Source organism: Medicago sativa, chromosome 1 (assembly GCF_051527215.1).
Source record: "Medicago sativa cultivar Bolivia chromosome 1, Bolivia_mono, whole genome shotgun sequence".
NCBI classification, from domain to species: domain Eukaryota; kingdom Viridiplantae; phylum Streptophyta; class Magnoliopsida; order Fabales; family Fabaceae; genus Medicago; species Medicago sativa.
Window position 1 is genome coordinate 65015575 of NC_140749.1, and position 17014 is coordinate 65032588.

The following is a 17014-nucleotide window of genomic DNA, read 5'->3' on the forward strand; positions in this document are numbered from 1 at the left end:
GAAATAGTCAACTCAAAATTTCAATAAAAAAATAGTCAATTGAAAATGAGATTACATTCTCTCGAATCCACTATTACGAGTACATGATTCCTTAATCATTTGATGTGATTAGATTAAACTAGTTATCCCTTTCCTTCATTCCTTGTCTTCCTTCTTCTATTCCGTGAAAACAAAAACTTGGCTTATTCCACACCAGTGTGAATTTAGAAAACAAAAACGTTGCTGAATGCCTCTCCTCTCAGTTCCATCCACCACCAAAACCCTAAATTCTCCATCCCCTTTCTATCACCACCATGCCACTTTCTTCCAATCCAAATTCAAACCCAAATTTCAATTTCATCCAATTCTCAATCTCAGTATCACGTGTAAAAGTCTCGATGTCGCAGTTTCTTCCGATTCGAAGCTGAGAAGCGTTGGATCCAAACACGTTGATGTTGCCACTTTGGGTAATCTCTGTGTTGATATTGTTCTCAATGTTCCACAATTGCCACCTCCTTCTGTTGAAGAACGTAAAGCTCTCATGGAACATTTGGCTTCCTCTCCACCTTCCAAGGTTTATTTTTACCTGAATTACATTACAGTGTTCTTGATTTTATTCGGATTCTAGAATGTATGCCTGTATTGTTTTTTGTTTTGTTATGTATTTTTTAGCTTATTCAAAACAACTTATGTAAATAAAATAAACTTTTATGTATTAATTCATAAGCTTGTCAAGGTAGTTTATAAAGAAAAAAAAAATAGCTTATGAATACAATTTTGGTTAGTGACAACTTATGAATTAACTTAAAAGTTTATTTAAGCTATTTTTTATAAGCGCAAAAATTTGCCAATCCAAACGGGCACATTGTTGTATTGGTTTAGTTAGCGTACTTCTTGTACTCTCACTAATATTATTTTCCTTTCTCGACAAAAAAATAATAATAATTGAAAAACAAGGTAACAGTTTTGTAATTAAAAAGGGGAGTGAATAGGCAAATTAGTCCCCAAAATTGTAAGCATTGTTCAAATTTGTCCCGTGGTTTTTTCCAAATTGGCAAATACGTCTCCAAAATTGTAAAATGTTATTCAAAATAGTTGCTGCAGTAACTTTTGTTGTCAGAGGTGATGATGTGGCGCGTTACTTGGATATATATTGCACGTTGATCTCACATTAATTTTGATTCACAATCGACTAATTTGCCTATGAAATGTAGGTCATATCAATCACAAATTGGTCAGTAATTGCAATCGTGTGATGACTAATTACTCGCAAATTAGTTTTTAATAGATCTAAATTTCATAGGCAAATTAGCTTCTGGTGTGTTGGCATTGATGTAGGATCGATGTTGATGGACCACAAATTCAATTACTGTGTCATGTCACATAACCTCCAATGATAAAATTTATTCAAGGGACTACTTTGAATGACATTTTACAAATTTCAGTGATGTAGTTGACGATTCGCAAAAATCATGAAATCTTTTGACGGATGCATAAAAATTCAAGAACTAAATTGCCTATTTACTCTTAAAAGGGGAGTAAATCAGTGTTTTCGTGATTCAAATTGTAATGGTTGAGCAATTTAGTCCCTCAAATTTACGAAATGGCAAATTAGTCCCTTATATTGAAGAATATCAATCAATTTGTATGCATAAAATGTCAAAATCGATGCTAGACATACATATTAACTTGAGTAGTCTCTTGTTGCAGCCGAATAAGCATAAAATCTTTAAATTGTAGTGCTAAGTTTGGAAACTAAATTGACTGACATTGTTCAATTTAAAGGACTAAATTGCTATTTTGTTAATTTAAGAGACTTAATTGACTGACCCTTACAATTTAAAGGGAAAATATATAATGAGACGGAAAATGTTTTCTTAAACCAAACAGTGCTGACTATCATTCATCCCACGTTTGTGTGCTCTTCATATTTTCATGCTACAAATGGTTTTATTGTCTTGTATCCTGTGGTTTTTGGTGTAGAAACATTGGGAAGCTGGTGGGAACTGCAATATGGCCATAGCAGCTGCAAGGCTAGGACTTAACTGTGTATCAATTGGTCATGTTGGTCATAGTAGTTAATAGCGGATAGCGGCGCGTAGCGGCCGACCCCAAAAATGCTATAGCGGGATAGCGCCTAGCGCTATGACCGCTATTTCATCACTTTTGTGGACAAATTATATAAATAATACTATAAATTATAAACAAACATATATCTAATATAACATTCAAATCTCATGACACATTCATAAATCACAGTAAATCTTTTTCTTATCATTCAAATCCTTCCAGTGATTAAATTGCCAAGCAATGTCGAGATTATCACCGGTCCGCTTATGTCTTTGAGCACATGAGTCAACAGACATAGAGTTTGATTGAACACCAGAACCTGATGCTGCCATGACTGTGTTGTCCACAAAAACAACAAAAATAAGGAAACAGAGAGCAGAATAGAGGATGAACAAAACAGTAGAGGAAAACAACAGAGAAAGATTGAACTAAATGTGTCCTGCGTCTGAGAGTAGAGTTTATCATAGAGATCTCACAGATAACCGAAGTCATTTGTGTTTTTTTCAATCATTCATGAGAAAACAGAGAGGAAGAACAAAACAGAGGATATGTTTATGAACAGATTGTGATACGTTTATGAACAAAACAGAGGAAGAACAAAACAGAGAGGAAGAACAAAACATATTGTGATATGTTTATGAACAAAACAGAAAGGAAGATTTATAGAAGAGAGCAAACCTGAGGAACGGCGGCTGTAAGGAGAAGATGAACAGATCTGCCGTTTGATGCAGTTTTGAGAAGATGAACAGTGAGAAGATGAGATGCGTTTTTGAGATGAGAAGATGCGGTTGTAAAGAATGAAAGAATGAAGAGAGAAATTGAAGTTATTAGGGTTTGACGAAAATGACAAAAATACCCTTGTTTTTTTTTAAAAACCAAGGACAAACTTGTATTTTCAGGTAAAATGAAATAGCGGTGCTAGACTGCAAAACCGCTATGCAGTGTTGCGGCCGCTATTGCGCCGCTATCTCATAACGCTACGCTATGACTTATTGCATAGCGGTCCGGGACCGCACCGCACCGCGCGGCCGCTATTCGCCGCTATAGCGCCGCTATTGACTACTATGATGTTGGTAATGAAATCTATGGGAACTTTCTGTCAGATGTGCTTCGTGATGAGGGCATTAGCATGGTTGGGATGAGTACTAATGGTGATACTGTCAGCAGTTCCGGTGCCTCTTATGAAACACTTCTATGCTGGGTTCTCGTTGATCCTTTACAGAGACATGGGTTTTGTAGGTAAAAATGATTCACTGTCATGGTGGCACTTAAATTTTCTCTTTTTTTTTTTGTTTATTATAGCCTAATTGAGCTTATTTTCCTACTAGTCGAGCTGACTTTAGCAAGGATCCTGCATTTAATTGGCTGAGCAAAATGTCCAGAGAAGCAAAATTAGCTATTAAAAATTCAAAGGTTTTGTTTTGTAATGGATATGGATTTGATGATTTCTCTCCTGGTTTACTACTCTCAGTAGTGGACTGTGCTGTTGAAGTTGGCACATCAATCTTCTTTGATCCGGGACCACGTGGAAAGAGCCTCTCCTCTGGGACTCAAGAACAACAGAGAGCTCTTAACCAGTTTCTGAGGATGAGTGACGTTCTTCTTCTAACATCTGACGAGGTTTTCACTATAGCTATCATCATATTGCTTCTATCCTTAATAGAACTGTGATTGCTTATAACTGTCCTACTATTTGTCCTCTACTATTTGTGATATGCTGGTTTTTAAGTTCTTTTTTCTTTGGTTTATAAACTCTGAAATTTGTCTTTCTATCTCTCATTTGAGCTACATATTTCTGTTTTCACTTTGCTTTCAGATTATTGACAGTGCTCCATGTTAATCTGTCTTCATCTTCATATCCTAATGCTAAGGACTTTATATTTATATATATTCTCTGTTTATAAGGCCTTCTTAACCTTATACGGTGTTTCTGCCGTTCCTCTTAGTTGTGGACTACTGGACATGTTTTGTTTTTTTCTCCAAGTTATATACTATGGTACTTGCATATTTATGGACTCTTTCAGGATGTCGAAATTAGTGCGTTTTCCCCAATAAACATGATTTGGAACCTTTAAAAGTTATTTGTAGTTTTGCAAATTTCAATACACTTCACTTGGGCGTTTGACATTGTTGCTCAAAATCATGTGAAACAATTGGAACAGTAGAAAAAGGAGAATTTTTAAACTGATTTGGAGCTGTGATTGTTGGAGCTGACAATCTTATAATTTGTCTAAAGATTATTGGAGTGTGAATTGTGAGTTTAAAGGGGGGGCACTGTTAGAGTAAACCATTTTTACACATGTGTCCAACGTGAAACCATCATTCTGACATGTCAGCCCACTCTTGTTACTTAATCTTAAAATAAATGGTATGAAGTGGCAAAATTAAGGGCTCCTGTTGGATGTCAGTGTAAAACTAACTTACACTGACAATGTATGCCCATTAATCACTTCTATATTTATAATTTGTAGGTAGTTTACAAAATACTTTTCAATTTAATAACATCTTTGATGTTTTTTATTTGCATGCAGGCTGAGTCATTAACTGGCATAGGAGATCCGATATTAGCCGGGCAAGAGTTGCTTAAAAGAGGGATCCGCACAAAGTGGGTGATTGTAAAAATGGGTCTTAAGGGTTCAATTCTTATAACTACATCAAGTATAGCGTGTGCACCTGCATTTAAGGTAACTTCTCATTCTGAACTCTCGTAATTGCTTCCATCGATTATTTGCAATTATGGAACATAATGATTTTTTTTTTCTTTTTATATACTGCCACACTCTACTTAACTTTGCTACGGCATACTTTGTATTAAGAATTTCATATTTTCTGCTTAAAGATGAAATTCCAGTTTAGGTCAGATTAATGAAAAGTGCACTATTAAAGCCGCAGACACTTTATATTTTAAAACATAATGGCCTTCTGAACATTGGACGTGGTTTCTCCTACTGAAATATTTTTTTATTTGTGAGTTAAACTAGCATTTCCAACATCCTAATATCAAAGGAATTATCAAGTGAGAGTCTGATATGCTCCAAGTATAACTTGTCACTTTTTCTGTCTGCGTTCAAAGTATTGTTTTTTTTCTGTTGCAAAATTTATGGAGTTTTTTTTTACAACCATTAAATTTTTGTGATAACTCTTGAGTGCAAACTAATTGGATTTATAAATTATGTCATCAGGTGAACATTGTTGACAGTGTTGGGTGTGGAGACAGTTTTGTAGCTGCTATTGCATATGGTTTTATACATAATTTGCCAATGGTTAATACATTAGCATTTGCAAATGCAGTAGGTGCGGCAACAGCCATGGGCTGTGGTGCCGGTAGGAATGTAGCATCTCTGGAAAAGGTAGTAGATATATTAAGATCATCGAGCTTCCATGAAGATCGTGAATTTTGGACCGACATTCTTGAAAAGAAAGTGATAGATCAGGAAGTAACATGTCTGTCAAATATTTTGATGAATGGAAACAGAAATCATGTCAACTTTGTCCCATTTGACAAGGTTGCCTCTGAGCTCTTGCCCAAGCTTGAGTTTCCAAAGACAGTGGAGAATGTGCCAACTTGATATTTTGACAGCTGATTGCCACTCTTGTGAACTAACCCTTCTCTGGATTCTCTCAACCTTTTGGCTCCTTCATCCTCTAAAAGTCTAAAAGTAAGCGTTAAGACAGCAGAGTTTTATCTCTAAAAAACACATTGTTTTGAGCAAGTATATGAGGCTGCTGCTCATCAAACAATTTAGCTGATTTCTTTCGTTTCAGTCTCAAGTATATTCCTTTGATGTCAAGGGTATTTTTCCTCCCATAAAGGGTGAGGCAGATTCCATTTCTTTTGGCATCATTTTTGCATGAATGCTTCTCAAGTAGTGATATGTAATAGTCTCTATAATACATATTTTGATAGTTAATTGATGGCAGAGGGAAAAGTGGTTTGTATGAATTTCAATATTTTGAATAGGGATTATGTTATTATGATTATGATACTTCATGGTTGGAATTAGATACAAACATGTGACAAATGTTCTTCACCTATAACCTGCTAAAAGAGTGGTGTTTGAAATGCTAATTGCAGTATTAACATATTTGGACTTGGGCCATGTTTTACAACATACAAAAGAATAGATGAAATTAACATATTTAAGGATGTAACTGCTAACAAGACTAAATATAACAGTTAAAACATAATTAATATTCAAGAGTTGTGTCAAAGAAATTATAGAACAAAAGTATTTTGACTATGTATATTAACAGAAGGACTATTACAGGGTGACAACAGTTCTCAAGTACAGAAACATAAACATCCAGTTATAAACAAGATTATTAGTTCACAGCATGACGTTTATTCTAATTCGTCGCTTGTATATTCGCCCTCATTTTCTCCTTTCCTTTAGCAGTCTCTGTTAGGCTCCTTGACGAATGCACTCTCCCCTGTTGGCTCTCTGCATGCTTGAATTGTTCTTCTCTGCCTTACTTGGCGTATTTCAGCTCTCATTTTGCTACTCCTTTGAGTTGATACTATTAAGGTAGTACTGCTCCATAATTTAGATATCTTCCTAAGCAGATTCTGTGTTTGGTAAGCTTTTCCATTTTGTTAAAACCTATGTTGTGACAGTGAATAACACTGGATATAGATTGCCTCCATCATCTGTGGTTAGCAAAGGGAGGGGAATGCAATTATCCTGCACCATAACCTCTGAACAGTTTCTGCTGTTAAACACTGGATAAATCTTTTACAGAAATAGGCAATATAACCTCTCAAAAAAATAAAGGATGCTTTGGGATGTGCGTCTACATCTGTTTCTACCGTGGAAACAAACAGTAAGTCGTGTAAAGGATGCTTTGAGAATGTGATCAATTTGTTTTTTGAGTTTACAGAACTATGAATACTAAAGAGCTTGGAATTGCAAAAACATATGCATTACTCGAGAAGGTCAAGTCCGGCTGAACTGCAGATTGATTTCATGAGAGTGAGAAGGTCAATTCATCCAGGAATTGTACATCCAAAATAAACTGCTCAAGGAACAATGAAAATGGATCAAGAATCACTTTAGACATTCATGGCAAACTCAATCGCAAATTGCAGAACAAAACATTCATGGCTCCTTCAGATCTGCCCACCACTATTTTTTTTTCCAATCTATCCATATCTCTTTTTCATCTGTGTTACTCAAGCCATATCATCTTCCTCGTTCAATCTGACCCATCTCGTAACCATTTCCTTCTGATATCATCTCCGTTTCTTTCTGTTGTGTTTTTTAAATGCAGATTTGTGTAGTTGTGTTGTTATATAGCATTGGCATAAAGTATTTTAGAAAAGATGAGTGAAAGTACTTTGTTTCAACTCATCCCACCGCAAATTTGTTTCTTTCTCGATCTGCATCCATCAATTCCATCTCTTCTACTCATATGTGTAAGAATGATATCCTTTGGGACATAGATACAAGTGCCACTGACCCTACATCACTCTTTCTTCAAAATTTCTCATGTTTTCAGCACATTTAACCTTTTACTATGAACTTACCTAATGGTTACAAGACTAATGCAAACTGACCCTACATCACTCTTTCTTCAAAATTTCTCATGTTTTCAGCACATTTAACCTTTTACTATGAACTTACCTAATGGTTACAAGACTAATGCAACTATTTCAGGCAGTATCTATCGTTTCTGTTGTAGCAAAAACTTACCAATTATTTGGATTGTCACATTAATAACTTTCCAAACTAACAAGAGTCTAACTTTGCAGAATTCCAACAAGAGACATATTGGTAAACTTAAAGGCATGGAGATATGTAATGTATGTCATGCCTCGGTTTCCCTAGCTACCTCTCTCTGTGTTCAGGTAATTCAGGACTTGTGGACAATTAACTGATTCTATAACCTGATTAAACTAACATTAGCAACGCAGTGAACCAAGACAATTAAAAACAGAAATAAGTATCATCAGAGTGTGCATAAACCCTAAACCTTGTCAAGTTTTGAATATCCATCATTGATACAAAGACAAAAATGCCTGAAACTATAAAAAAAATTTGCAGGGACTAAAACCAAAATTGACCTATTTTGCAGGGACCAATACCATATTTTAGCCTTTTTTATATATGTAAATATTAGTAAATTAGTGGTTACGTTAGTTTCAGAATCAAATGTGGGATACCCTACTTAAAACTCATTCGATGTTCTTTAACTCACTATCTACGTGTATATTTTTGTCATCGGTAATTTTCATATATATGCTACGGTTGGACAGGAAACAGTTATTTGAACTGAGATTTGAAAATTGAGTTAACGTGATCCACATCCGATAGTAGAGGTATAGTTCAAAAGGACTTTAAGAAGACTGAAAATAGGGTGATATAAAAAAGATTCATATAAAATTCTTAAATATTCATTTCAATGCATCTTTTAGACTACATTTCTATAACTTTTTTTTTTTTTTGACAAATTCTATAACTTTTAAATAGCTAAAGGTTATGTTCTCTCGGAAAAAAATTACACTTCGATACATTTTTTTAAACTCAGTATCCAAGTAACACTTCAATATTTGACACATCTAAAATGGATTAGTATCATTTTTATTTCTCAAAAGAAATTAAGTGAGAATCTCAATACACATTAAATAATTTCCTAAAAATCATTTACAGTTACCTTGCAACAAGAATTTAATTAAATTTATGGGTTTTAGCCCTCTTCCTACCAAAAAAATAACTTATAAAAGCCTCCAATATTTTAAACTAGTAAGAGCTTATGCAAAATGTAACATTTTACAATACAAACTTCCCATGATAAATATTCACTTAAAATTTTAAAAACACCTTATCATCATCCAGACTCTTTTAAAGTAGAAAGGACTGATGTAAAACTTCGCATTTTGCAACATTTTATCGCCTAAAAATTCCAAAAGCAATAATAAAACCATCTGGCAGCTGTCATATGATACAGTTTAATTAAACTGTTTATCTAGAAGCATTAGTTTCATATACCTATCTAAGACTCGGAATTCAAGCATAATTTCAATCTTTATCATGACAAGTGATTATATTTATCTTCGTTAACGACATTTAAATTCAAGACCCAAGACCCGTAAAAAATCTTGTTTGGAAACATGAAGGAAACCAACAAGTTAACATTTAAAAAATAAAAAAAAAAAACCTACTGAATTATCATATCCTCTAAATCCTATCCAATATTATACCAAATTAATGCAGTACAGCTCAAATACAAGAACCGGAACTAAGATTTAATGGATTGTTTAAAAAACGCGAGGCTCCTCAACTAGAATTGAATGTAATATTCTCAATAGCCATAGTTGGTGCCGTATACAGAACCATAGTCTGCAGGAGGTGCATGGCCTGCAGCACCCGATTGTGGAGATGCATAAACAGGAGCATTAGTGGGATAGGAATTATAGCCTTGGTTAACTGTTCCTCCCATATGATCCTGTGCCTGTGCAGCGGCCACAGCATTTGCAGCTTCAGCCATGAAATTCTGCATCAGATAGATTATGAGCAATTTAGATAAATAAACAAAAAGATGATAAGCAAAACATGCACCTTTATTCTTAGATAGGATTTCAATTCTATGTACATCGACAACATCGAAAAAGAAAAAACAGCAAGAAGTCACGTGACAATGATAACTAAAATTTGTTCTATCCTTTGCCACTAATTTATATAACAATTCGTTTAGCCTTATTTTATAAGATAAGGTTTCCAAGACCAACCTACCATTTCACATTCTGTACCTTCTCAAGAGAGGCTTTCATCTAATTTTTGTTCATCGATAACATGCGAAAAGAAAAGGCAAAGTGCAAGAAAAAAAAACAAATATACTTCAATGTCATCGGAATTCCCTCTCATTATTCAATGCTATCATTTATTTATATATATCTTCAACTACAAATGATGGTTCGCAACAAAATACTTTTACTATACCAGTAGACATATAAAATTGAACTATCATACACAAACAATTTAAAAACTAATGGGAAAAATTATCATCCGAAGACAATCATTAACTAGTATATATGGAGCTATCCACACATACAAGAATAATCCAAAAATGCAAACATAAAATCTACTAATCATCATCAATGAGAAGCATAACAAGCAGACTCTATTAATTATCATTAATGAAAAGACATATAACAAGCAGATTAGAAATCTCAAAGAACCTTCAAAATAAAATACCTGAACCAGCTGTTGGGCTGCCTGTATTTGTGAAGCGGTACCGCTTATTTCAACAGTCATCTCCCCTGGCACGCCTCTAGTCTCTTGAATTGTAATACTTGCTCCACTAGCACGGCGAATGTAGCTTATATTTGCTCCTGATGCCCCAATAACAGCATCTGCAAAGGACAGCGGGATTTGCATGTGCTGTGTGACCTATACAAAAGAAAATGAATTACAGAAGTCAAGATGATGATGATGATGATTCAAAACCAAAGTTGCTCTCTGCAATGATCAGTTGGGCAAAAGAAGACACCTTAGTCCCACCAGATTGCTGTGGCTGTCCACCGGAAGAATGTATTCCCAAAGAGGCATCCCTTGTGTAGGCAGGTGGTGGACCCTGATGCATGTGCTTGTCAATGGGAGGCAGGTCAGCAGGTGGGTAATAACTATCATAGTTATGTGGAGGTGGCATATACTGAGGATTGGGCGGAAAAGCAGGTCCACCACCACCGCCGTGAGCAGGAAACCCTTGAGGAGGAGGCCCCCAAGGTTGGTGAGGTGGCATATTCTGGTTACCTCGAATATCTGGTCGTTGCATCTAAAGTTTGCGATGAAGAAAAAAATAATTAAATAATAGAAAAGCATTATAGTAAAATGCTCCATATAACCTCAAAATAAACAAAATACAAAGCATTGCTTCAATCCCAAGCATAAGAGAAGAGGCCATTACACACTGTAATTTACACTTGAAAGTAGCATTGAAACCCCTTCTCAAAATGCAAAACATAAACAATAAATGAGTTAAGTCGGGCATACATATAACATGAAAATGATAGATAGCCACCTAAAATGATTTCCAGTCCACCCTAGTCCTATCACTAACCTACAAGATAATATTAATCTGCCCATTCATGCCTTTTAATTTTGAAAACAGATCTTTACCTGTGTTTCAAACACTCCGACTATGCTGCGGTCAACCAAGAACTTGCGTAGATGGAGTGCAATAAGTTCAACTGCCTTGTGAACTCCTGCGGGTTCCCCTTGTATCTCAACAATACTATCATCCCGTAGAGCGAAAATTGGCAAGTGTTCTGTATACATTACATTATTCAGGTACAATAATTACACAGTTGCATATTCATAAATCATGTTTCTCCTATACATGTTTGCTAAATATTAGGGCATTGCTCGAGGAAAAAAAAAAAAACTAACTTTCCAAAGGCATAATAATAAGAATATCAGTAAGCAAATCAGTGCATCTGAGAGTGGCGGGTTTAGTGATACTGATAACATGTGCATCAGTTAATGAAAGTTGAGTTGTGTCAAATACACAGATAAAAAGACCTCTAGAATAAATTTTTTGAAAGAAAAAAAAAAAATTCACGCAATATTTCCCCATGTTTAATAGTGTCAGAAAATTGCGGATTACGCTTCCGTCAGTGTTATCATAAATCAGGTTTCTCCTATACATGTTTGCTAAATATTAGGGCATTGCTCGAGGAAAAAAAAACTAACTTTCTAAAGGCGTAATAATAAGAATATCAGTAAGTAAATCAGTGCATCTGAGAGTGGCGGGTTTAGTGATCCTGGTAACATGTGCATCAGTTAGTGAAAGTTGAGTTGTGTCCAATACACAGATAAAAAGACCTCTAGAATAAAAAATTTGAAAAAAACTGTTTTCAAGCAATATTTCCCCATGTTTAATAATGTTAGAAAATTACGGATTACGCTTACGTCAGTGTTATCTGTAATCCTTCAAAAAAACTAAAAAATAATGTCTGAAAACACACCTGAACCAAGAATGCGTATATTGCAACCTGTAGAATCTTGAAAGATTTTTATAGTGGACCCCTGCTTCCCAATCAAGCTTCCTGCTTGAGTATCAGCCACTAGAAGCCTCGTAATACTTGGCCGCCCTTCACCTTCTGCGGTATCTGCAGGCTCACGGACCACATTGGCAACTTGTTTATGAACCCTTAACAAACCCTCCACAGCAGGTGGTATGGGGCGACCTGGCTCTTCTTTTGCAGAAACCATTACCTTTTATAAGGATATATGAAATAGTATTCAGAAACACCGTGTAGGAAATAGCAGGCTTTCATTAAACAGAAAAGACAGATGAATTCCAGAAAATCTAACTGTGTGTGATTGATTCATTTCAAATGATCCAAAGACACACTCGTTGATCACTAATTTCACTATTGTATCTCTAGAATAAATATATAAAATTTTGTTTTACCTTTTCACTTAATTTCCATTTCTGTTCATTGAACTAGCAATTAATTTCACTAGTGAAACTAAATTTTCCTTTAACTTTATTTCCATTTCTTTGGAACGATGCATCTCTGTTCTCAATTAGCAATTGTTTTCTATGAATATGAATAGTTTAATTTTTAATAATTTCAAATCTTTGGAGTAACTCAATAATGATAGGAGTGCCAGGAGTAATTGAATTGCTCAATATATATGTTAGATTAATAAATTTTAATGACATAGCGCCCTGAATTCATCAGTTTTAGCGTACTCAGTAATATGTGGATCAAATTTCAGAAGCTTTTTTTAGTTGACTGCAAGTGTGTTTTGAAGGAAAGAGTTTGAGTGTGGCAAGACACCAATCGACCAAGTTCTAAAGTTACCAGGTACAGTGAAAACTTCTTGCCACCAAAATCTGCACAACAAACTATTTCAGTAGTTGTACATGCTCATTGCTGTTTCCCTGCAACTTGAACTTTGGCTCTTCAATTTGAAGCCACTTTGTTCATTCATATATGCTGACAACCTGCACACATCCATTGTGTTATCTCAATAAAAGACATCTCTTTTATTTATATTAACCTGTTTCATTATTTCTTGTGTTTAGCTGGATTATGTAATTTTAATAGGTTCACTTCCTTGATAACTGATCACCGTTTCCTTATTATATAATATATAATTCCTTACTCTTTAGCAATAGTATTCATCTGTGCTACCATGTTTTATCCTGAATGAACCATTTAGTTTCAATTTCAAATTGATGAATTAAGATCTTGCTTCATCCAGTAGATTTCTTCCATATTAAAGCACTAAATAGTTACCTCAACAAGATAGAGCACTAGGGTTTATTCATAAGAATGATGGAGTGTTAGTTTTCATGAAGTGATGTTCCTTCTATTATATTTTCATTAGCCTAGTTTTTGATGATTGAAATTACATCCTTAACGACAATTAAGTTTTACCATAGTTTATGTTTGTGTTATGGGCAACAAAGACCATAAACATACTTCAACAAAAGAACTGATAAGTGAAACAAATATGTATAATACACTTCAATATCCAAGATTATCCCTAGCTACATTAACAAAAATAACAAATTGAAAAGTATACTTACTGCTCTTTCTGCGTTTCCTGGAGGTCCATCGAGAATTTTAACTCGAGCCCTAGTCTCTTCAGTAATTTTCTTAATAAACTCTCCTTTGCGTCCAATGATACTGCCAACCTTTTGTGCAGGAACCAACATCCTGAAAACATTCTCTCCAGGCCACCCAGGCCACTTCTTTATTTCAATTCCTTTCGAATCTTCCCCAGGTACCTTCTTTTCCGGCGAGCCAAAATTCTCAGTCACATGATTCCCTTCATCATGTTGTTCCTCATTGGTATGCTCTTCAGTCAGAGCATTGGCAATAGCATCGTCAATTTCAGGAAAATTTTCCACATCATGACCTTCAAATTGATCTTCAGGAAGATTGGCATCCTCACCCAAACTTCCCACCTGTTCATCATCAATATCATCATGCTGCAGTTGAGGAAACCCTGACCCGTCATCCTGCTGCAGTTGAGGAAATCCAGACTCATCATCATGAAGCAGTTGAGGAAATCCAGACTCATCATCGTGGTGCAGTTGAGGAAACCCAGAGTCGTCAATCACATCTCCTTCATCGTGTTCATCGGAATGAATTTGTGGAAATTCCATATTCTCAGGCACATAGCCAACATCTTCTCCATCAAAATGTTCCCCAGACATATCTATTATTACAAAAAAAACCATCATATGAAAACAAAACCTCATCAAATGCATTCTCAACAGAAAGCAAAATTAAAATATAAAAAATACAAATTAAAACACACAATACACAAAAATAGCCATTCAATATTCATACATTCAAACCCTAAGAGTTTAATGGATATGCTTTGTCGATGTAAATTAATTTTACACCGACATCAGATAGCCATTCATTCAATATTCATACAAACAAACTCTACTCGTTTGAAAGTTTAACTAGTATGCACGGTCAGTGTGAAGTTATTTTACACGTACATCAAATGGTGTGTTTCCACGTCATTTAATGAGTATGAGAACCCATGTGTTTATAAACAAATTAAATGAGGTGGCAACAAATCATTGGATGAAGGTGTAAAATAAGTTTACACTGACAGTGCATACTAATTAAACTATATGCTATGTCAGTATAAATTAATTCTACACTGACATCCAATACGAATCAAGTATTTCTCAACGTCATACCATTAAATTGGGGTGATTTGGCGGGATACTTGCTATCAGATGATAATGACAAATTAATTTACACTGTCAGTGTGTATCCTATTTTCTCAATTGCTTAAACCAACCAAAAAGAAAAATAGAAAAATAAATAAATTCTAGCCTCAACAGAAACTAAAATTAAATATAAAAACATAAAAACAAAAAAAAAAAAAAACGAATAACACTAATCATGAGAAGAAATAAACAGCATCAATAATCATTCATTCAATAGAAGCCCTAAAGTTAATTACAGTAACTGTCAATGCCTTGAAATCATATCATATTGAACTAAATCATAACTGATAGATAAAATAAATAACCAAACGAATCAAAAGAAAAATCGATAACTAAAATCAAGAATTATCCAAAACGCAAGAAAGCACGCGAGAAGCATGTGGTAAGTGAAAGTTAGGGTTAGGGAACTTACTGTGATTTGTTGAAGATGAAAAAGAGAAAGCGCGGGCGATTCGATTTAGAGAAAGGTGTGTTGTGTTGTGTTGTGCGGTGGTGAATTTAGGTTTCTGGTAAGGATCAGAAAGATTATAGAGAAAGACAAATCGACACCGCAAACTATATATACTCTATTTTTTTTTTTACTCACGTATTCCCGGTTTTTAATTTTTATTTTAATGTATTCAACTTTTTTTATATATAAAATTTAGATTCTTTTCAATAAAATAATATTTAGATTTTTTTTTTTAAGGCTATATTTTGCAAGGCACGGGTCTTATGTGCTAATATATGATAAGATAAAGGCTTAAATATGCAAACCGTCCATGTAATTTGGGCGAGTTTTGATTTTCGTCTCTGTAAAAAAAAAAAATTAAAAACATCCCTGTAAATTTTTTTTGTTTTAAAAAGGTCCCTGGCCCCACTTTTTTGCTGACATGGGATGGTTTTGGCCACGTGACAGTTGCTGACTGTGCAACTTTTGCCACGTGGCACTGACGTGGCAGTCCACATCATTAAAAATTTAATTTTTTAAAAAATTTCTGAAAATTATTTTTAAAAATTTAAAAAAACTGAAAATATATTTTAAAAAATCATAAAAAATTCCAATTTTTTTTTAAAAATGAAGAAAAAAATTGGAAAATACTTTTTCGAAAAAATGTAATATATAATTTTCAAATTAAAAAATTTAATTTCCACTTTTTTTTTCAAAATTTTTAATTTTAACAGTTTTTTTCCGAAATTTTTTTCCAGATTTTTTTTCGAATTTTATATGATTTTTAAATTTATTTTCAGATTTTTTTTAATTTAAAAAAGAATTTTCAAAATTTTGGAAAAAATAATCTTTTTAATTTATACATTCAGATTTTTTAAACGCATTATGATTTGTTATGAAAATATATAATCAGATTATTTTTACATAATTTTAAAAAATATATAATCAGATATTTTCAAAATTAATATTATGATTTTTAAAAAAAAAATCAGTTTTTTTAATAATTTTCGAAATTATATATTCTGATTTTAAAAAATTATAAAATTTTCCATTTTTTCATATTTCAAAAAATTATATTTTTTAAAATTATATAATCGGAAATTTTTTTAAAATATTTTTAGGATTTTTTTATTTTTTAAAATTATTTTCAGATTTTTTAATTTAAAAAAACATTTTTCAGAATTTTTAAAATTTAATATTATGTGGCAAAGCCACGTCAGCGCCACGTGGCAAAGTTGCACAGTCAGCAACTGCCACGTGGCCAAAACCATGCCACTTCAACGTTTGGGTGGGGCTAGGGACCTTTTTAAAACAAAAAAAAAATTTACAGGGATGTTTTTAAATTTTTTTTTTTTACAGGGACGAAAATCAAAAGTCGCCCATATTACAGGGACGGTTTGCATATTTAAGCCTAAGATAAATAAATATTTCTTCAAGAACATATAACGCTAAAAACAATAAATTAACAATTGGAAAAAATAAACATAATCCAAATCTCCTAAAAATAAGTGATATATAAACACTACATTTTAAAACAAACCATCCTCATTTTACATTTCCAGACTATTCAAATATATTAACATAGCATTTCAAACTTGTATTTGCTGACTAATGATAAAAGAAATGAGTAGAAGAAGGAAGTTTTTTGCTAAAAGCAAAATATCAAAAACAAGGCTAACAGGAAGAAAATACATTGCATAAAGAACGTGCATAGAGCACTAAATTCAAAAGTTAATCAACCCAAGAAGTCACAAATATATTAACTTTGTAAAAGTAGCACGATCAACCAACCATATATTATTCAGCTCTCCAAATCAACATAAAAGA

General features: G+C 33.7%; 2 protein-coding genes and 1 long non-coding RNA gene across 3 annotated transcripts; 1 reads left to right on the forward strand and 2 right to left on the reverse strand.

Moving 5' to 3' along the window:
- Positions 1 to 59: 59 nt before the first annotated feature.
- Positions 60 to 6035, forward strand: LOC146956426 (pfkB-like carbohydrate kinase family protein). The gene is made up of 6 exons (XM_085728803.1): positions 60 to 553; positions 1963 to 2041; positions 3117 to 3288; positions 3378 to 3669; positions 4581 to 4733; positions 5232 to 6035. The coding sequence occupies exons 1-6, from the start codon at positions 227 to 229 to the stop codon at positions 5616 to 5618; spliced, it is 1410 nt and encodes a 469-aa protein (XP_085584929.1). The 5' UTR covers positions 60 to 226; the 3' UTR covers positions 5619 to 6035.
- Positions 2204 to 3110, reverse strand: LOC146956427 (uncharacterized). Its single transcript, XR_015020158.1, has 2 exons — positions 2728 to 3110; positions 2204 to 2383 (listed from the first exon to the last, which is right to left on the reverse strand). It is a non-coding gene; the product is annotated as an uncharacterized LOC146956427 (long non-coding RNA).
- A 3017-nt stretch (positions 6036 to 9052) lies between the features above and the next one.
- On the reverse strand, positions 9053 to 15296 carry LOC146956428 (flowering locus K homology domain-like). Its single transcript, XM_085728812.1, has 7 exons — positions 15170 to 15296; positions 13591 to 14225; positions 12014 to 12263; positions 11166 to 11314; positions 10537 to 10821; positions 10242 to 10436; positions 9053 to 9540 (listed from the first exon to the last, which is right to left on the reverse strand). The coding sequence occupies exons 2-7, from the start codon at positions 14221 to 14223 to the stop codon at positions 9349 to 9351; spliced, it is 1704 nt and encodes a 567-aa protein (XP_085584938.1). The 5' UTR covers positions 14224 to 14225; positions 15170 to 15296; the 3' UTR covers positions 9053 to 9348.
- Positions 15297 to 17014: the final 1718 nt, after the last annotated feature.